Here is a 22,500-nt window from a genome sequence, read left to right on the forward strand (position 1 = left end):
GATTCATAGTGCAATAGCAAAAGGTCCTCCTCCTGTTACACCTTTCAAACCTGCTGTCAATTTTATTCTCAGCGCTACTTGACCCCACAGGTCCCAGCGCTGGGCCTTTGGCCTCAATTCTATATATTCAATCTCTCTCTCTCTCTATCAGAACACGGGTGTGACAGATGAATCAACATCACTCTTTCCAAGCCACAGGTGTCATGCAACGCTGCTTCCTGGCCAGGTCACCGGCCATATTAGAAAGGTGGAGAATAGGTCAGTAAAAACCCACATACCACAACTCCAAAACGCCATTCAAACCTCTCTAGTAGGAATCTTCATTCTTTATGCAAAAAAAAAAAATAAATAAATAAATGAATAAAATATACTTCAATAAAAAGTAAAAAATGAAATAAAATAAAATGAGCCCATTTGGCATTTTAAAAAATGAATAAAAATAAAATATAATAAAATAAAAAAGGCCCATTTGGCATTTAAAAAAAAGAATAAATATATTAAAATAAAATAACACAAAATAAAAAAAGGGCCCATTCGGCATTAAAAAAAATAAAATAAAATAAAAAGAGCCCATTTGGCGTTTAGAAAAATAAATAAAAAATTATAAAATAAAAAAGGGCCCATTTGGCATTTAAAATAAATAAATAAATAAATAAAAATAAAATAAAATAAAAAGGGTCCGTTTGGCATTTAAAAGATTAAAAAATGAAATAAGTAAATAAAATAGAATAAGATAAAATAAAATAAAAAGGGCCCATTTGGCATTTAAAAAATAAATAAAAATAAAATAAAATAAAAAGGCCCATTTGGCATATAAAAAAATCAATAAGAATAAAATGAAATCAAATAAAAAGGACCCATTTGACATTTAAAATAAATAAATAAATGAAAATAAAATAAAAATAAAATAAAAAGGGCCCATTTGGTATTTAAAAAAATAAATAAATAAAATAAAATACAATAAAATAAAAAGGGTCCATTTGGCCTTTAAAATAAATAAATAAATAAATAAAAATAAAATAAAAAGGGCTCTTTGGCATTTACAAAAATTGAATTTGAAAGCGTTTTCAATTCTGATTTCAAATATAAAAAGATCGTACAGTTGATCAATCTTCAGTGCGTAGGTGACTGATTCGCATAATTCACTTGGAAGTTTCTAAAAACATAATTATTTCTTATTATCAATTAACAGTCGTTGTTATAAATATCCGGGAAAATAAATAAAACAGTAGCATGGACATAAATCATTCAGAAAAAATAAATTTTGAGAAAATGAGCAACTGTACGTTAGGGTCTCTCTCTCTCTCTCTCTCTCTCTGCATGCTTTATAAATCTAGCTACCTATTTGCTGCTCTCTCTCTCTCTCTCTCTCTCTCTTCTCTCTCTCTCTCTCTCTCTCTCTCTCTCAGAATAAGTAGAGAAATCACTTGTGATGAAGATAGGAACGCGCTACCAAGAGACCTTAACAAAGTATATGATTGGGCAGAGGTAAATAGGATGGTATTTAACTCTGATAAATTTGAATCAATAAATTATGGAGACAGAGAAAGAAAGCTATATGCATATAGGGGACCTAATAATGAGACAATCACAAAGAAGGAAGCAGTTAAAGACCTTGGTGTGATGATGAATAGGAACATGTTATGCAATGATCAAATAGCAATTCTATTGGCAAAATGTAAACCAAAATGGGAATGTTGTTACGGCACTTCAAAACAAGAAAAGCTGAACACATGATTATGCTTTATAAAACATATGTTCGTAGTCCACTTGAATATTGCAATATGATATGGTACCCACACTATCAAAAGGATATTGTACAAATAGAGAGTGTACAAAGGTCCTTTACAGCTAGAATAGAAGAAGTTAAGGATCTTGACTACTGGGAAAGACTACAATCCTTAAAATTATATAGTCTGGAAAGGAGAAGAGAACGCTACATGATAATTCAGGCATGGAAACAGATAGAAGGAATAGCCGAAAACATCATGGAGGTAAAAATATCAGAAAGAGCAAGCAGAGGTAGATTAATAGTGCCCAAAACTATACCAGGAAAAATAAGGAAAGCACACAGGACATTAATCCACTACGCACCAGTATCGATAATGCAGCGGCTATTCAGTGCGTTGCCAGCTCATCTGAGGAATATATCAGGAGTGAGCGTAGATGTGTTTAAGAATAAGCTCGACAAATATCTAAGCTGCATCCCAGACCATCCAAGATTGGAAGATGCAAAATATACCGGAAGATGTACTAGCAACTCTCTGGTAGACATTAGAGGTGCCTCACACTGAGGAACCTGGGGCAACCCGAACAAGATGTAAGGTCTGTAAGGTCTGTAAGGTCTCTCTCTTTTTATAGATCTACCTATCTATTTGCTGCTCTCCTCTCTCTCTCTCTCTCTCTCTCTCTCTCTCTCTTATAAATCTAGCTACCTATTTGCGCTGCTCTCTCTCTCTCTCTCTCTCTCTCTCTCTCTCTCTCTCTCTCTCTAAAGCTAAAGTAAGAGCGTTCAAGTCGGCGCATCATCTCAGGCAAAGCAAAGAGCAGGACCAAATTTGGCCTGTACAGGATCTCGATAGGACTTCGGCAGGACTTTTTGTTCTTTTTTTTTTCGTTTTTTTCTTCTTCTCTCGTTCCTCTCCTGCGCGCCAGTTCCTCTGGCAGTCCTTGTCAAAGAGATAAGGGCAGGACATCATGGGGGGGGACCTCTTCGTAAAAAATAAGAAGGGTTTTAACGATGTCTGCTTCAGTAAGTAACGGACACACACACACACACACACACACATATATATATATATATATATATATATATATATATATATACATATATATATATATATATATATATATATACATATATACATTATATCATATATATATATATATATATATATATATATATATATATATATATATATATATATAGTAAATTTTTCAGGGCATATCATTGCACATACATCAATGAATATATATATATATATATATATATATATATATATATATATATATATCGAACTACAAATGTCCTATAATATCTAATTCGCTCTACCTCGGAATTAATATATTTTCATATATGTTTAACCGAGGGGGAATTTATTAAGCGATAATAGAATTGGCGATCGACAGACGCGAACCACTGACCTCTCAATTCTAGGACTGGCAGTGAAGCTTCACTGCCAGTCCTAGAATTGAGAGGTCAGTGGTTCGCGTCTGTCGATCGCCAATTCTATTAACTGCCAGTCCTAGAATTGAGAGGTCAGTGGTTCGCGTCTGTCGATCGCCAATTCTATTATCGCTTAATAAATTCCCCCTCGGTTAAACATATATGAAAATATATTAATTCCGATGTAGAGCGAATTAGATATTATAGGACATTTGTAGTTCGATATATGTATATGAATCACGGGAATGTGATAGGACTTATATATATATATATTATATATATATATATTATAATATAAAATAATTAATAATATATTATTAATTACATATAAATTCAGGGCATATCATTGCACATTACATCAATGAAGGTATATATATATATATATATATATATATATATATATATATATATATGTATATATATATATACTATATATATATATATATATATATATATATATATATATATATATATATATGATATGGTTTCGACAGCTAAAAGTATGATAGATGACGTTATATTTGCCAGACGAAGAGCAGTACAGGTTTGAAAAACTTTAAGGGGATGTGTGGACAAAAATACGAAAGAGAATGAGTGTGGCAACAGGCAAAGTTATAATAGTAGATGCAAATGGTACCTGGTTGGGTGGGTTTGGAGAATGAAATAGGGTGGCTGTGCTAAGCGACTTGTATGCAAATGTAGGTGATATATATGAAGGGATGGCATACTTAATACAAATGGATTTTTTCAGTACACTGAGTAAATTATTGGGTATAAGTGTTTGATATAATGTTCCTCATAAGTTAAGTATATCTTAATTTACCAGACCACTGAGCTGATTAACAGCCATCCTAGGGGGGCTGGCCCGAGGGACTAGATATTTTTACGTGGCTAGGAACCAACTGGTCACCTAGCAACGGGGCATACAACTTATAGTGGGATCCGAACCACATTATATCGAGAAATGAATTTCTATCACCAGAAATAAATTCCTCTGATTCCCCGCTGGCCGAGCCGAGAATCGAACTTAGGACCACCGGATTGGTAGCCGAGCGCGAAAACCAATCGTCCAACGAGGAACTAGTGTTCCTCATAAAAAGTATGGACGAGAATGTTAGGAAAAAGCTCTATATGTGACGTACGTTGACTCTGAAAAGGCTGACGAGAGAACTGGCAGAGAGGCAAAGTGAAAGAGTGATGGGGAAGGTCGTGTGGACCAGGTGTTTATGATGAAAAAAATCAGCTATGAAGATCGTCTGATAAGCTATTATGTGATGCTCACAGATCTCGAGAACGTTAGAAATGGGGCAAGTTATCGTGGTGTACACGAATCTAGACAACGTTTAAGAAAGCTTTGTAATTAATTGGTTGAAGACAAAATCTTTCTGAGCTGTGCAGTGTGTCAGAAATTCTAGATGGTAGATTGACTAGTTTGGTGTAAAAGTTGGCCTGAGGCAAGGGTGAGTTATGTCTCTACATCTACCAAAATACCCAATACCTTCAAGGATGGACTGACACACGAGGAATACAATAAGACACAGCTAGGGATAAGAAACCAGGTCTGCAATGGAGCGTGGAATAGATGGCACCTCTTCACTGTGCAGTGCTGAACGGGGAACAGTGAGTAGAAGCTGCAGAAACTAGCGAAAAAAGGGCGTACGAAAGCGAATCTTGGAGAGAGTAAACAATGAATATTAAAAAAAATTATATATAGCAGATGGTTCATCTAGGCATTAGACGCTACGTGCATAACAAACACTCTACACATACACAGAAACACACCCATCTACACAGCGGACAGAAATAACGATTCCTTACCTATCGTGTGATGAATAAGGAGTCCCTTTTCTTCTCTGCCATCAGGAGGAAGAGACGAAAGGGCGTGACTCCCCAAGGGCGTGGCATCTTTGATCCTCGACCTGTGGTATGTTATGGGACTACTCATGGGCAGGTTTGCGTCTGTTGCGGAGTCCCCAAGGGCTCCCCTCGTCGAGGACTCCCTGTTACGGAAGGTGATCTTAGGGTAAGGCTTGGCCCTGGCGCCGGGATCTGTCGTCCTCTCTCTCACAGGGACACTCCTCTCCTTCCAGGAACCCAGTCTCTCTTTGGGCGAGTCGGGGCTCTCTTTCCATGAATCCAGCCTCTCTTTGAGCGAGTCGGCGTTCTCTTTCCAGGAATCCGTCTGCTGTTTCCAGGGCTCGATCTTCTCTTTCCAGGAATCCGTCTGCTGTTTCCAGGGCTCGATCTTCTCTTTCCAGGAATCCGTCTGCTGTTTCCAGGGCTCGATCTTCTCTTTCCAGGAATCCGTCCTCTCCCTGGGTTTCGGCTGCAGATAGGCCCAGTTGCTGACGTGGGTGCGAGGAACCAGTTTGGTGCGGCTCCGGTGGGATAGGAATTCCTGGTCAGAGTCCTCGGAGCCTACGGACGAAGACGGTGAGTGCAGCAGAGACGAAGTGGACGAGGGGGGCGGCGCCTGCCATACCATCAGCAGCCCACAGAAGGACACGACCCACACCAGTCTGAAAGCAAACGCGAATAGGTGGTCAGAGAAAGAGGGGTGATTTATCGAAAGGATATAGTCATAAGAAATGACTTGTGTACCAAAATGAATAATTTGTCACATTCAGCAAAAAAAAAAAAAACTTCATGCGTACGAAAACTAACTCTTGCAATCTCTACCAACACTTTTTTTTTTAGTCACTTAAAAGCCAAAACATGAATTCAGAACAGGTAGGCGTAACTTAAACTGAAGATTATGCGTCTTAGACTCACCAATCATATTGTTAAGTATAATTCTTCCCAGGGTTGTTGATTTTTTTTTGATAAAAAATAAATAAAAAGTCAGTGATTTATTTGAATTTTTTTATTTGATTTTTAAAAAAAATTTGTTAATGTTTTTTCAATCCTTTTTTTCCTCCTAATGTATTTTATGACAGAATTACTATTGATTTATCTTTTAGGTTTCCAGTTTTGGCCTAAAGTATGTACTTGCAATTTTTTTTTATATCAAAATAAATAGATACAGCACAGTTATGCTAAAGTTTTTATTAACCTCCAAATCATATTTTTCAATTTGTTTGCTTTCAAGTAAAAAATATAATGATTTTTTTTAATGAAAAATTCAATGATTTAATCACTTGATCAAATCAGTTTGATGTAATCGTTGGCAACCCTGATTCTTCCCAACCTGTACCGACGCTGATTGCAGGGGAGAGGTAAACTGCCTAGTAACTTGGTTTTCAAAATGATTGATTGTTGGTCTCTTTTACAGCATTATTATTATTATAATCATTCAGTAGATTAGCCCTACTCAAACAAGCCCACCACACAGGGGCCACTGGCTTGAAATTCAAGCTTCCAAAGAATACTAAGGTGTTCATTAGGAAGAAGTAATAGCAAGTACAGTGATATACAAGGATGAGGATGTCTCAAAGACTTGTTATAATCCATCGTTAAGAGGAGACATCATGTGCTCACTTATCTGTAGGAGAAGGTTTTACTGCTCATTCAGTGTCCTTCTAATGATTTTGTCTAGCTTTCTTTTAAACTCTTCCACGCTGTTGCTCTTTACAACTTCTGGTGGCTGTTTATTCCACGTGTCACATATCTTGTATGTAAAGAAGTTCCCATAGTGGGATGTGTTGTATCTCTTCAGTTCTAGTTTCCATCCATTATTTCTTGAAATGATACATAATAATGTCTTAAACTTCTGAAGGAGTTCCAATTGCACGACATCTCTCAGTAGGGAGGCTGTTCCAGAGTCCAGTAGTGTGAGGAATAAAGTCCTCTGGAACTTTTGGGGGGAAATTCGACAGCGAGGCATATTTATTCCATAAATGCCTCCCAATCTATGAAATATCTGCTACTGGGTCCCGTGAAAATAAAAGTTCATTGAAAAGGAAAACTCGGTCATTTGGCATGTGAATGATCAGTGACCTTGAAGGGCCAGGTCAAGGTCACGTTAACTAGGGTGAAGCGAAAAGGTCAGGTCAGGGACCCCAACATGGATATGGTACCACAAAAAAAAAATACTAATAATGACTAAAGCCCGATTCGTTACCAAGTTGAAAACTATGAAAACCTTTTGCATTTGCACTAAGCAACAATTGTTTGGAGAGGATAGGAATGGACGATGCAAAGACCTTCAATTAATGCCCACAGTGCACCACGTGGGGCGCACACTGACGGCACTAACTACTTACATATATCATGAGAGGGTGAACCTTGCGTTGGTGGTCCTTGTAGTGGGAAAAAAAACAGGTTTCACAGCATACTAAGATACTCCTTATAATTATGCTGGTCGGAACATCAGGTACTGCCAGTGGACCACTCAACGAGACTACCACAATCACACTAAGCATGTCGTAAGAATATGGTCAAGAAGGAACAATGGAAAAAGTGCTACTGTGAGAAAAGCATTATTATTATTATTATTATTATTATTATTATTATTATTATTATTATTATTATTATTATTATTATTATTATTATTATTATTATTATTATTATTATTATTATTATTATTATTATTATTATTATTATTAGAATATCGAATTCACTTCTTTCCTAATGAAGAAAAACGCACAATTTGACAAAAAATAAAAATAAAAGAAGTTTACATAAAAGAAATAATAATAATAATAATAATAATAATAATAATAATAATAATAATAATAATAATAATAATAATAATAATAATAATAATAATAATAATAATAATGTGATACGAACACCAACCTGAGAGAGTGATAGAAAACGATCAGGCAAAGATCGTATCAGAACAGATAGAGTGATAAGTGTCAATAGACCAGACGTGACGTTGATTGACAAAATCAAGAAGAAAGTATCACTCACTGATGTCGCAATACCATGGGACACCAGAGTTGAAGAGAAAGAAAGGGAGAAAATCGATAAGTATCACGACCTGAAAATAGAAATAAGAAGGATATGGGATATGCCAGTGGAAATTGTACCCATAATCATAGGAACACTAGGAGGCACGATTCCAAGATCCCTGAAAAGGAATCTGGAAAAACTAGAGGCTGATGTAGCTCCAGGACTCGTGCAGAAGTGTGTGATCCTAGAAACGGGGCATATAGTGAGAAAAGTGATGGACTCCTAAGGAGGCAGGATGCAACCCGGAACCCCCCACCACTATAAATAGCAACCAGCCGAATTGGAGGACTGTGATAGACAAACAACAAAAATGAGAGAAATATTAGATTAAAGAACATAGAATTCAGGCCAATGGCCAAGCGCCAGTTGCTAGGGGAGGTTTGAAATTCGAGACAGAAGAAAGCAAATATGAACGGAGGTACTATAAAAAGAATGAAAGGGGTTGTATAGGAGCTAGAGGCCTAAGGAAGGGACGCTGCAAAGACCCTTAATGAATGCCTACAGTGCACCACGTGACGGACCTATAGGCCCTAGGGGACACAGAGTAATATCAATTTTATATTTACAAATAGATTCTCATATCTCTTAGAGGAAACCACAGCTAAATTTTCTATGAAACTTCATTAAGTTTCACACACACAAACATCCTAGATGTCACGAGGTACTTCAGAACTCTCTTCTTCTCCTGTCCCTTACTTTCCTATCGAGTTGCCAGTCCCTACGGCCCCCGACATTTCATAAGAAGACGAGTTGCATTGTTCGATGTCAGTAACTGACCGTCCTGGGTGCTTGGTAGGGATGTCAGATCCGCCTCTATCCTTGATGACTCCTAAGTTGGGCGTGGTCACATTGGTTACGTAATACTCTCTCTCTCTCTCTCTCTCTCTCTCTCTCTCTCTCTCTCTCTCTCTCTCTCTCTCTCTCCTCTAAATACGCATTTCTTTTATTTGACCTCTTCACTGGGACACTGTGAATGAACAGTGAAACCTGCTCCTAGAGATAAGTGAAGCCCACGATGTCTCCTATTAGGATGGACTATCAAGTCTAAGAGACATCCTAATCATTGTAACTCCTTGTGATATTCTCTCTCTCTCTCTCTCTCTCTCTCTCTCTCTCTCTCTCTCTCTCTGTAGATAGCCTAAGTTACTCACTACGGTTTAAATGAAGATAATCTGAAAAAAAAAATATTGCGTAATATTTACCATAAATCTGTATCGAAGGTGGTATAATAATAATAATAATAATAATAATAATAATAATAATAATAATAATAATAAATTACTATAATCATTATTAAGTTTTCACACAACATTCAAAAGTATTGCAAGACGAAATCAATCTAACCAATTAAAAGACGAAGTAAGACTTTCGACTCCTGAATGAGAGAGAGAGAGAGAGAGAGAGAGAGAGAGAGAGAGAGAGAGAGAGAGAGAGAGAGAGAGAGAGAAAGTGTCTTACGCCCCACTTATTCTACTGGAGGAGGAGAACATTCGCCATTATCATCAGGCCCCCCCACAAAAAAGATTAAAGATAAGCGTCTCATTAACGCCGTTGCGTAATTGGCGTTGTCACAACAGTGATTTTATTCCTGCCATTGCAATGAAGGAGTCTCTGTTCTCTGTGCGGTATTGTTTATTCGGTTCTCTTGTACTTCTTCTTCTTCCATTCTTCTTCTACTTCTTGTTCTTCTATTCTTCTCTCTTGTCCTCTTCTTCTTCTTCTTCTCTCTTCTTTTCTTCTTCTTTCTTCTTTTCTTCTTCTTACTTCTTCTTCTTTCTCCTTTCCCTCTCAATCCTCCTCCTTCTCTCCTTCTTTTTCTTCTCTCCTTCCTCCCTCCATCTTCTCCTTCTCGTCTTCTTCTTCGTCTTTTTCTTCCTTCTTCTATCTTCTTAATCCTCATTTTATTCTTCCTTCCTTCATTTTCTTCTATATCTCCTTCTTCTTCTTCTTCTTCTTTTGAACCCCCTTTTCCCCTCCCAAGAGGTAGATTAATAGTGCCCAAAACTATACCAGGAAAAATAAGGAAAGCACACAGGACATTAATCCACTACGCACCAGCATCGACAAAGCAGCGTCTATTCAATGCGTTGCCAGTTCATCTCAAGAATATATCAGGAGTGAGCGTAGATACGTTTCCTTCTCCCCTTACATAAATTGAAACGGAAATTGAGATTAAAAAGGAAAAAGGGTCTGAAAGGTGGCAAAAAAAAAAAAATAAATAAATAAAAAAAAAATAAAAAAAACATTTGTTAGGAGAGGGCGCATAGCAAAGATGGAAGAAAGAGAATACGAACGGAGGTACAGTAAAAGGAACGAAAGGGGTTTTAGCAGCTAGGGGCCTAACGATGGGATGCAGCTAAGAACCTTGCATAACGCCTACAGTGCAATTTCGTGAAGTGCACTGACGACATTATCCTGCTGCTATAGGGCTCTCTGGAGTAGCTATCAATATTGGGATTTTTAAATTCCCCTCTCTCTCTCTCTCTCTCTCTCTCTCTCTCTCTCTCTCTCTCTCTCTCTCTCTCCTCGAATTCCTTCCCTCTACACAGTCGCTAATAATAGTGGGATTTTCATTTTGTTCTTATCTCTCTCTCTCTCTCTCTCTGACTCCAGCAAATGTTAATTTTTTTTATCGTACTTCCCCCCCCCAACCCCCTTCCTATCAAAGAGGGAAGGGGGCCTATTTGAAAACCTCCCATCCCCTCATACCTAGATTGATAACCTTCCCTCTCCCTTCAATAGAGAGGATTTCTTTCATTCTCTCTTCTGTCTCACCGAAAAAAAGTGGATTTTTAACATCATTTTTCATTTCTCGACAGCGGAAGTAATTTAAAATTCACTTCGCTTTCTCCTCAAAAAAAGCTATTTTAATTTTCCCGTTTCCCCTTTAATAAAATCATTCGTAATTCCCCTTCCTTTCTCCTTCAAAGGAGGGTTTTTAATCCTCCTTCCTCCTAAAAAAAATTAAATTTCTAATTCCGAATCATCTCGATCTGAAAAAAAATGAACTATATTATCCCTTCGGTCTCTCCTCAAAAAAAGCCAATTCAAATTTTCCCGTTTCCCCTTCAATAAAATCATTTATAACTCCCCTTTCTCTCTTTCCTTCAACGGAGGAATTTTATTCCTCCCTCCTCCTAAAAAAATGTCTAATTCCCAATCATCTCTATCTCTCTCTTTAAATTATTAAAATATAAACAGAACAATATTTATCCTTGCTTTCGCTTTCCTCCGCTCAATATAGGCCATTTTAAATGTCCCATTTCCCCTTCAATAAAATAATTCATAACTCCTGAGAAGTAACAGCAAGTGTCCGTGTTACGCATTGCGTCATCCATTGGTACGCAACAGGAACACTCAGCCGTTCGTGATGTGGGTATTGTTGTAATATGCAGTATGCGGGCTGGGTACTGGGCAGGGGCAATGAGAGAGAGAGAGAGAGAGAGAGAGAGAGAGAGAGAGAGAGAGAGAGAGAGAATAAAAACAAGCAATTATAAAGACATTGCAATGAGAGAGAGAGAGAGAGAGAGAGAGAGAGAGAGAGAGAGAGAATAAAAACAAGCAATTATAAGAAATTGCATGAGAGAGAGAGAGAGAGAGAGAGAGAGAGAGAGTAGAGAGAGAGAGAGAGAATAAAAACAACAATTGAGAGGATTGAGAGAGAGAGAATACAGCAATTATAACAACAATTACAAGATATGAGAGAGAGAGATAGAGAAGAAAGAGAATTAAAACAAGCAAATTACCAAGAAAATGCATAGGCAGAGAGAGAGAGAGGACCTTACCTTACATACCTTACATCTTGTTCGGGTTGCCCCCCCCCACAGGTCCCTCAGTGTGAGGCACCTCTAATGTCCTACCAGAGAGTTGCTAGTACATCTTCCGGTATATTTTGCATCTTCCAATCTTGGATGGTCTGGGATGCAGTTTAGATATTTGTCGAGCTTATTCTTACATCTACGCTCACTCCTGATATATTCCTCAGATGAGCTGGCAACGCATATTGAATAGACGCTGCATTATCGATTGTGCGTAGTGGATTAATGTCCTGTGTGCTTTCCTTTATTTTTCCTGGTATTTTTGGGCACTATTAATCTACCTCTGCTGCTCTCCTTTCTGATATTTTTAGTTCCATGATATTTTCTGCTATTCCTTCTATCTGTTTCCATGCCTGAATTATCATGTAGCGTTCTCTTCTCCTTTCCAGACTATATAATTTAAGAATTGTAGTCTTTCCCAGTAGTCTAGGTCCTTAACTTCTTCTATTCTAGCTGTAAAGGACCTTTGTACACTCTCTATTTTGTGCAATATCCTTTTGATAATGTGGGTACCATATCATATTGCAATATTCAAGTGGACTACGAACATATGTTTTATAAAAGCATAATCATGTGTTCAGCTTTTCTTGTTTTGAAGTGCCGTAACAACATTCCCATTTTTGCTTTACATTTTGCCAACAGAGTTGCTATTTGATCATTGCATAACATGTTCCTATTCATCATCACACCAAGGTCTTTAATGCTTCCTTATTTGTGATGGTCTCATTATTAGGTCCCTTATATGCATATAGCTTTCTTTCTCTGTCTCCATAATTTATTGATTCAAATTTATCAGAGTTAAATACCATCCTATTTACCTCTGCCCAATCATATACTTTGTTAAGGTCTCTTTGTAGAGCGTTCCTATCTTCATCACAAGTAATTTCTCTACTTATCTTGTGTCATCTGCGAACTACTCACTACCGAATAATCCTGTAACATTCATTGTCTATGTTCAATTCATACGTAATAAACAGTATTGCAGCTAACACCGTACCTTGCGGCACACCGGATATTACCTTGGCTTCATCCGATTTCTCGTCGTTTGCAATAACTATCTGTTTTCTGTTGTGTAAAAATTCTTTTAACCATCTTCCTACTTTATCCACGATATTGTGTTTTTCTAATTTTCTTCGCTAATATATTATGGTCTACTTTATCAAAAGCTTTTGCAAAGTCTAAATAAACCACATCTGTTTCATTTCCGCTTTTCATATTTTTGAATATGTTTTCACGGTGGACTAACAGTTGGGTTTGTGTACTTTTTCCGGGTACGAAACCACCTGTGTTTCCTTTATTAAACAAATTATTTTTTATTAAATGTTTCATAATATTTTTCTTCATTACCCTTTCATTACACTTTCATTATATGTGATGTTAGACTCACAGGCCTATAATTACTTGCCTCTAGTCTTGATCCACTTTTGAAAGTAGGGGTAATATACGCTAATTTGTGCTCATCATATATTCTTGCCTGTATCTACACTTTGTCTTAATAATATTGCAAGTGGCTTTGCGATAGAATGAACTACTTTCTTTAACAAAATAGCAGGAATTCCATCAGGCCCTGCAGCAGCTCCATTTTTTTAATTTCATTAATAGCCTGCACAATATCAGCTTCATTAATATCTATGTCAGCTAAATATTCACTATTTTTCATCCCTTACTTCTATATCATTATCTTCATTATCTATTCTAGGGGTGAATTCTCTCTATATCGTTCTGCCAGTATGTTGCAAATTTCCTTTTTTTTCATTCGTTAATCTCCCTTCAATTCTCAGAGGGCCTATTTCTATTCTTCTTTTATTCATCTTCTTCGCATATGAGTATAATAGTTTGGGGTTTTGCTTGATATTTAATATGGGTTTTTTCTTCCAAGTCCCGTTTCATTTTCTTTTGATTGTATAATCTTTTTTTCTGCATTTTTTCTATCTTACTTTTTAGTTCTATAACTTTCCATGGCATTTTTTTCTTTTGCAAGACCTTTTTTCCACTTTCTGATTTTCTGGAACAAGATTCTTCTGTCTCTTGGTATGCATGAATGATGTTTTACTTTTCTTCTTCGGTATATATTTTCCACTACTTATCTCCAATATTTTATATAATATCTCCGTATTTACCCTTATGTCATCACTTACGAAAATGTTATCCCAATCTTTGTTTAATTCTTCATTTATTTCTGACCATTTTATATTTTTACTGTAGAAGTTGTATTTTCCATATCCTTCCCACTTTTTCATTTCTTGCTTATCTCTATTTTCACTTGCTTTGGAATGAAACTGTTAATTCCTATGACATTATGGTCTGAAATACTCGCATTATAAACTATTATTTCTTTAACATAATTACATCTCGTTCACAAATACTAGTTCTAAAGTATTTTCCCTTTCTTTGTTGGCAGGTGATTTATTTGTTGAATGTTGTTTCTCTAGTAGCATATCTAATAGCTTTTCAAATTGCCTCTTATCTTCTGCACTACTATTACTCTCTTTATATGTATAAGTACAACCATCTCCTATTACGTTCTTTCCATTCTACGAAAGGAAAGTTGAAGTCACCAGATAGGAGAATAGTCCAGTCCTTGTGATTTCTACATATATCATCCAATTTTTCAATTATTAAGTCAAACTCTTTAGTATTAGGAGGTCTATATATTACATGTTCATCAATTTTTCAGATTCAAATTCTACCGCTATTAGTTCACATTCTGAGTTACTATATTTCTCATATATTTTTCCTTGTTTTTTTGTCTTTCCCATATATTGCGGTTCCCCCTTGATTCCTATTTTTTTCTATCTGATCTATAAGTTTGGAACCCTTTTATTTGATCATCATTCCCAGTCTCTTGGGAATACCAGGTTTTCACTTATATTCATTATATCTATTTTCTTTTCATTTGGGTTAGTTCTTCTAAGTACTCTATTTTTCTTTTTGAGTTACTCGTAACTAAACCCTGCGCATTCATCACTATGATGGTTTGCGTTGTTTTCTCCTTCATTTAATACTGATAGTAATAAGGATTTTCCCATGTCTCTTTCCTGTTCTGGTATGTTGTTCTTTTTTTCATTTCCAGAAATTCTGACATTAAAAGAGTAAAGCAAGCAATTATACGAAATTGCATGAGAGAGAGAGAGAGAGAGAGAGAGAGAGAGAGAGAGAGAGAGAGAGAGAGAGTACCCCCTTGCCCTATATCGGACGTATAATCATTATCGCCTGGGTCGTGCTCAGCCACTCTAGACAATGGTAATTTTTAAGACAAAAGGTCGACAGTCAATCAATGCCTTGAAAAGCACCCCACCCCCCTACCCCCTTCACCTCCCCCTCGCCCAGTAATAAAAACCCACAGAGCATCTTCTCTGCTCTAACTCGTCCCTAGATGGACGAACTGGCTGAAGCCATTTTTGTTCCGCATTTTTGAGAAAATCAGCTCCGGAGATTCTGATAGACTATACTCTGTTTTTTTTCATCTGTCCATCCGCCTGTGGTGTTTTTGTATAGTAACACTGCGTCCCGGGCTTTAAATAGTTGCGCTACGTGTAAGTTTTAGGTAAATAAAAGGATATCTGGATGTACATTTGCAACTGAAAAATGTTTTAATAATTTACTGTATGCGAATTACATCGTTAATATTCGAAATAGGTTATTGTTATTATTGTAGAATGTAAGCTCCCTTTTCGGGGTGGCGAATGGAACAGCCAGACGCAGTGGCGGGAAAATTGCTTCTCTTCGCTGTTCACTACGGCCAAGATGTCAACGTATTACTTCATTATATAATGTAAGTATTCAGTATGTACTGTTAATTTTATAAAGTGCGTTTCAGCCATATACGATATGACGTAACTTGGTTTAGCATATGTTTGATGGAATTTGCGTCGGGCTGTTCCATTCGCCACCCCGAAAAGGCAGCTTACATTCAATAATAATAACAATATCCTATTTCGAATATTAACGATGTAATTCGCATACAGTAAATTATTAAAACACTTTTCAGTTGCAAATGTACAACCAGATATCCTTTATTTACCTAAAACTTACACAGCGTAACTATTTCAAGCCCGGGACACAGTGTTACCATACAAAAACACCACATTCGGATGGACAGATGAAAAAAAACAGAGTATAGGCTTCAAATATTATATTATTCAGAGCTTCTAATCAGCTCATCTTCTGTGGTAAAGTGATTAAAAACAGTAAAAATCTGAAGACACTTTGACGGGGAAAGTAAGTAAGTAAGTAAGTAAGTAAGTAAGTAAGTAAGTAGTAGTAAAAAAATAAATAAAATAAATAAATAAATAAATAAATAAATAAATAAATTAAATAAATAAATAAATATAAAGTCAAGACTTTGACTGGAAAAAGTGAAAAAAAGAGTAAAAATCTGAAGACACCTGACGGAAAACGTAAATAAATAAATAGATAAATAGATAAATAAATAAATAAATAAAAGTCAAGACTGACTGGAAAAGAGAAAAAAAAAGAGTAAAAATCTGAAGACACTTTGACGGGGAAAGTAAATAGATAAATAAATAAATAAATAAATAGATACATAAATAAAAAGTAGAGACTTTGACTGAAATGAAAAAAAGTAAAAATTTTAAGATACTTTGACCTGTAAAAATGAAAATACAAATAAATAAATAAATAAATAAATAAATAAATAAATAAATAAATAAATAAATAAAAACTCAAGACTGACTGGAAAAGTGAAAAAAACAAAAAGTAAAAAAAAAAGAAAAAAAAAAAATCTGAAGATACTGACTGGAAAAGTAAAAAATAAATAAATGAATAAATAAATAAACAAATACAAAACTCAAGACTTTGACTGGAAAAGTAAAAAATTAAAAGTCTGAAGACACTTAGACTGGAAAAGAAATAAATACTAAATTGATAATAAATAAGTAAAAAAAAAAAAAAAAACTTTGACTGGAAAAGTGAAAAAAGTAAAAATCTGAAGGTATTTTGACTGGAAAAGTAAAGAAAATAACTCAAGACTTTGACTGTTAAAATAAAAAAAAAAAAAAAACTTAAGACTTTTTGACTGGAAAATAAAAAAGGTAAAAACTCAAGAATTTGACTGGAAAAGTAAAAAATAAAAAAGTCTAAAAAAGTCTAAAAAAAACCTAAGACTTTTTGAAAGGAAAGGTTAAAAAAACCCAAGACTTTGACTGGTAAAGTGAAAAATAAAAGTCTTAAAAAACTTAAGACTTTTTGACTGGAAAATAAAAAAGGTAAAAAAAAACTCAAGACTTTGGAAAGGTAAAAAAATTCTAAAAAATTCTAAAAAACTGAAGACTTTTTGAATGGAAGAGTGAAAAAAAGGTAAAAAAACTCACGACTTTGACTGGTAAAGTAAAAATAAAGTCTAAAAAATTCATGACGTTTGACTGGTAAAGTAAAAATAAAGTCTAAAAAACTCATTACTTTAACTGGAAAAGTAAAAAAAGTCTAAAAAACCCAAGACTTTGACTGGTAAAGTAAAAAATAAGTCTAAAAAACTTAAGAATTTTTGACTGGAAAATAAAAAAAAAGGTAAAAAAAACTCAAGACTTTGACTGGAAAAGTAAAAATAAAAAGGATACAAAAAACTAGATACAGTTGGACTGGCAAAGTAAAAAAAAAAAAAAAAACGAAAAGACAAACTAAAGGCACTGCAACTGGCAACATGATTGCAAGGAAGTTTTTCCTTCTGTCACCGAGACGTGAAACTGCTGCTCCTCCACTCGTACTGCTACAGTATACAGGCAGTCCCCGCCTTACAACACTTTTCAATTATATTCATCAGAAATTATTTCCAGATATACGACACCGATCGGACTGAAGAAATATGACTCCAAAAATGCAAAATAATCAATATTTGAAGGCCTTTTTGATGAAAAATGCAATAAAAATGCAGTTTACATAGTTTGTTTATACACCCAAATCATTAAAAGTAAGGTTTTCTTAGGATTTTGAACAATTTTCCGGTTTACGACGCGTCTCAAGAACGGAACCCATGTCACAAGCCGGGGACGGCCTGGTTGCTCCCTCTGGACGAACTATACAAGAGAGACCATGAGACGTATCACTGTTGTGCACAATGACATTTTGAGACGCCTCACAAACACTCCCCGCTACCACTCCGCCACACAGATGTTCATAGAAAGCCACCTGGACAATTTAAAAATCACCATAAGGCGAACAATGTCCAGTCTGGTAACCCGAGTGAGAAACAGCAGCAACTCGCTCATACAAAGCATCCTAAGGAGGCAAGAAAGAAGATCTAAATTGTGGGAAAGATGGGGAAATTATGCCTTCGTCCCTTAAAGAACGTAATCTCTGTATTGGCAAGATGTCATCTGCAGATTCTGTCATTATATTATATCTATTGCTCATATTTTACTTTTTCATTACTGCTGTGAATACTATCAAGTTAAAGTTTTTTCACATTCAATTTTCGTATTTAGTCCTCTGGACCTGACTACCGTAACCACCTATAGATGAAATTTAAGTTATATAATCTGTGCACTAACTGTTTTAACTCTCAATGCATTCTTTTTCTCACCGATATTATTACTGTTATTACCAGTATTATGATTACTATATTTTATGCTACCTCAGCTATTTTGTGGATAAGTACCGATTATTCATTTTATATCATGTCTCATGTATCTGTATTGTGTATGTTACTGTCTGTATTTTGTATATTCCATGTATATGGCCCTGAGCTGAAATAAAGGATATTATTATAATATTATTATAAAAGAGAGAGAGAGAGAGAGAGAGAGAGAGAGAGAGAGAGAGAGAGAGAGAGAGAGAGAGAGAGAGAGCCATTTGGTCAAAACAAGGATATTTTAATAATAACCAGTTTAATTTTTCTGACACCATTTTTGCAATTTTTTCAAATTTCTTATTTTCCTTTATTATAGACAAATTTTTTTTTTATTATATGCCCTCTAGTACCGTCAGACACGCTGGGTAATATTACGGTACAGTATGATTATGGTACATGATTATGTACCTGCTTCGTGATAAAATCTTTATAGGGTAAAATACATTACGTATATGATAGTGAAATATGGAGTTCAATTCCCGTAGACTAAGTTACACAAGAGATAAATATTATTATTATTATTATTATTATTATTATTATTATTATTATTATTATTATTATTATTATTATTATTATTATTATTACAAAATAATATAGAATTTAGGCCAAGCGCTGGGACCTATGAGGTCACTCAGCGCTGGAAGCCAGATGGAAAAAAGAGAATAAGAACGGAGGTACAGTAAAAGGAATGAAATGGGCATAACAATATCCATTTTAAAGTTATTTTGAGATGCAGTTGCAAGGCCCACCACCTACCCCTCCGATGGCGTCTGGCCTTTCTTGGTGGTAACCCATCCACATTTTGACGTTTATATCAACTATTTTTTTTTTTTTTTTTTTTTTTTTTTTTTTTTTTTGTTTTTTTTTTTTTTTTTTTTAAATCGGTTAAAAGTAATCTTTCGTGCTTGGCGGTAATGACCTTCAGCGCTGCGACGCCACTTGAGGTAAAATCTAAATTTAAACAAACAACAGCAAAAAATATAAATAAATATTTTCTGCCTCAAAAAATTAAATTTTTTGTTTCACAAAATTTATTTCGTTTCAAAAATTTCTTATTCTTTGTTTCACAAAGTTTCTTTTTCGAAAAATTAGAATTTAAATATTTTGTTTAAAAAAATAAATTTAAAAAAATTAAATTTCTAGCTTCACAATATTTTATTATTTTGTTACACAAAATTAAATTTTCTGCCTCAATTTTTTTTCTGATACACAAAATTAAATCTTTTGTTTTACAAAATCAATTTATTTTGCTTAACAAAATTAAATTTTTGCTTCACAAAATAAATTTTTTGCTTCATAATAAATTTCACAAAATTAAATTTTCCTCTTTCAAAAAATCTTAATTTTTATGTCACAAAAAAAGTTCTTTTCTTTTTTGCTGAAAAAAATATAATTTTTCTGTCACAAAAACAAAACTTTCTGCTTCACAAAAATAATTTTTCTTTTCAAAAAATCCAATATTTCTGCCTTAAACAAAATAATTTTCTTTTTGTTTCACAAAACTGCATCAACACATCTAAAACTATTCTCGTGAAAAAAAAATAAAATAAAAATGAAAAATAAAAATAAATGGTTGTGCTTTACAAAATTAAATTTTTCTTCGGCACGAAATTAAATAAATTTTTCTGCAAAAAAAATTAAATCTCTTTGCCCCAAAAAAGTCAATTTTTCTGATTAAAAAATTGCATAAAAAGCCCATCTAAAACTTATAAATAACTCGTAAAAAAAAATCTATCACAAGAGAGAGAGAGAGAGAGAGAGAGAGAGAGAGAGAGAGAGAAGCAATGACGTTACTGCAATTCCTTTTGAGGTCGTGCAAGAAGAAGAACAACGACCTGGCTCGATTCTGTTTTTTTGCTTGACAAGTGTTGGTATTCAAAACAGTCGAGCCTGGTGGTGTAGGTGTATAAAGATAGTCTGGAGAGAGAGAGAGAGAGAGAGAGAGAGAGAGAGAGAGAGAGAGAGAGAACAATTCTGAGACTCATATTATTATGACAACAAATAACTAAGATATCTCTCTTTTCATTGAGCATGTAAAGGTAGACCTATAGACTTTAATCATCCCACACGTGGCGATGGCAAACAAACAAGCAACCGCCGTTTGTTAATTAGCTAATTAATCCCCCGCGCACAAACTCTGCTCGTTAGTTTGTTTGTTTGATGGCCGGCAAAGGAACCGACCCGCCTCCTAGCAACAAGGGAGAGAGAGAGAGAGAGAGAGAGCGTGAGAGAGACAGAGAGAGAGAATCAACTCTAGAAAAACTGAACAACAGCCATGATGGTCTAACCAGTGATTTAGTGTGTGCGCGTGTTTGTGTCTGTTTGTGCATGTGTGCAGGCATTGTTTGCCGTTCTGTTTGTTCTTATGCAATTCTAGTTGACGCTCAAAAGCGCGAGAATTAACAGCAGTGCGAACAGATATGTAAAACCTTATACAAAAACATCGCCGGCAACTGACCGAACATGTGGTGAGCTGCATCGGTTCAAACTCACAGAGTCTAAACTTCTGTTTTTTCGTTATTAAATAACTTAATTTATTCTGTCTTCGTTTTAGAATTCCGCTTGATTATCTGTTTGTTAGAAAGAAGTTCACATAAAACGCAACAGAGGTCGGTAACTGCATGAATAAACGCTTAGAAAAATAACTAGTACTAACGTCACAGAGGCCCCAGTTACGCATTAAACCAGAACAATGAATTCGTCAAATGGACATCTGATTTAAAGCAAACTACAGATTCTGCATTTTATTTATCGACATATTTGCTGATAAACGGATGAATATCATTATAAAGGTGTAAATACCATATAGACATAGCATTCAGCCACAATCATGAGCGGTTTTGGAGAGGAAATGTTAATTATTTTACTTTGAAACTCTAGTTTGTGTGTGGTTCTTCTTCAAAAACCTCCAACCGACCTCAAAGTTAGCAACAGAAGTGTCCACAAAGTAACCCCCCCCTCCCCCTCCCCGAGAGTATGTATAGCCTACAAAAGATCTACCCCCACCCCCACCCCCCACCCCAACCACCGCCTCCACCACCCCCACCGAAGAGGGACCCGATTAACCGGTTCATCGCTGCAGACGGACAGACATCACCAACCAAACCTGAAGACGACACCAAGTTGTTTTCTCTCGAAAGTGAATTTCTTGTATTTTATTTCATTTATTTATTTTGCAGCTGTTGTTTTTAAATGTTGTTGTTGATGTTGTAGCGGTATTTGAAAGTGTTGTTCGTATTATGTCGACATTTTTTAGGTTATACGGCATTATAGTTGTTGACTAGACCTACGTTCTCCGTTGCAAAAGCAGTTTCTCGATTTGATATGGCACTAATTGCACACTAGACCTACGTAACATTTCACAGAAGTATTTTCTCGTTTTTATAAAGCAATAATTGCACACTAGACCTACGTAACACTTTACAAAAGTAGTTTCTCGTTTTTATAAAGCAATAATTGCACACTAGACCTACGTAACATTTTACAAAAGTAGTTTCTCGTTTTTATAAAGCAATAATTGCACACTAGACCTACGTAACACTTTACAAAAGTAGTTTCTCGTTTTTATAAAGGAATAATGGCACGCTAGGCCTTTCTACCAAACTCCAACGTTTTTTGAAAGCCTTTTTATTGAATATCAACACTAAAAAAAAACAACCTTTAAATAAATAAATATATAAATAAATAATAATCATTTGATTCCCGTCTATGCATTTCGAGTGAAGGCTGACGAAGGCGTTTACGGTAATTCTGCGGGAATTCGTACAACAGCCAGAGAGAGAGAGAGAGAGAGAGAGAGAGAGAGAGAGAGAGAGAGAGAGAGAGAGAGGCAAAACTATCATCCAAACTAAAGGAACACAAGATTGATTTACACTGTGTAACTTATCACGTCTTGGGACCACCACTAGTACTACTATTCATGCTCTCCTCTAATGAGCTGGTTGGGTTCTCTCTCTCTCTCTCTCTCTCTCTCTCTCTCTCTCTCTCTCTCTCTCTCTCTCTCTTCTTGGTACATCAAGAACTCACTCTCT

At 35.3% G+C, this 22,500-nt stretch overlaps 1 protein-coding gene across 2 annotated transcripts in view; it reads right to left on the reverse strand.

The window, feature by feature from the left end:
- The window catches only part of LOC135201078 (heparan sulfate 2-O-sulfotransferase pipe-like), a 104,901-nt gene that overhangs the window by 24,591 nt on the left and 57,810 nt on the right, over positions 1 to 22,500 (reverse strand). For both annotated transcript variants that reach the window (XM_064229964.1, XM_064229965.1), the window contains one exon: positions 4,985 to 5,685. In XM_064229964.1, coding sequence (XP_064086034.1) covers positions 4,985 to 5,685 — 701 coding nt within the window. The remainder of the gene's footprint in view (positions 1 to 4,984; positions 5,686 to 22,500) is intronic.

Source organism: Macrobrachium nipponense, chromosome 27 (assembly GCF_015104395.2).
Source record: "Macrobrachium nipponense isolate FS-2020 chromosome 27, ASM1510439v2, whole genome shotgun sequence".
NCBI classification, from domain to species: Eukaryota; Metazoa; Arthropoda; class Malacostraca; order Decapoda; family Palaemonidae; genus Macrobrachium; species Macrobrachium nipponense.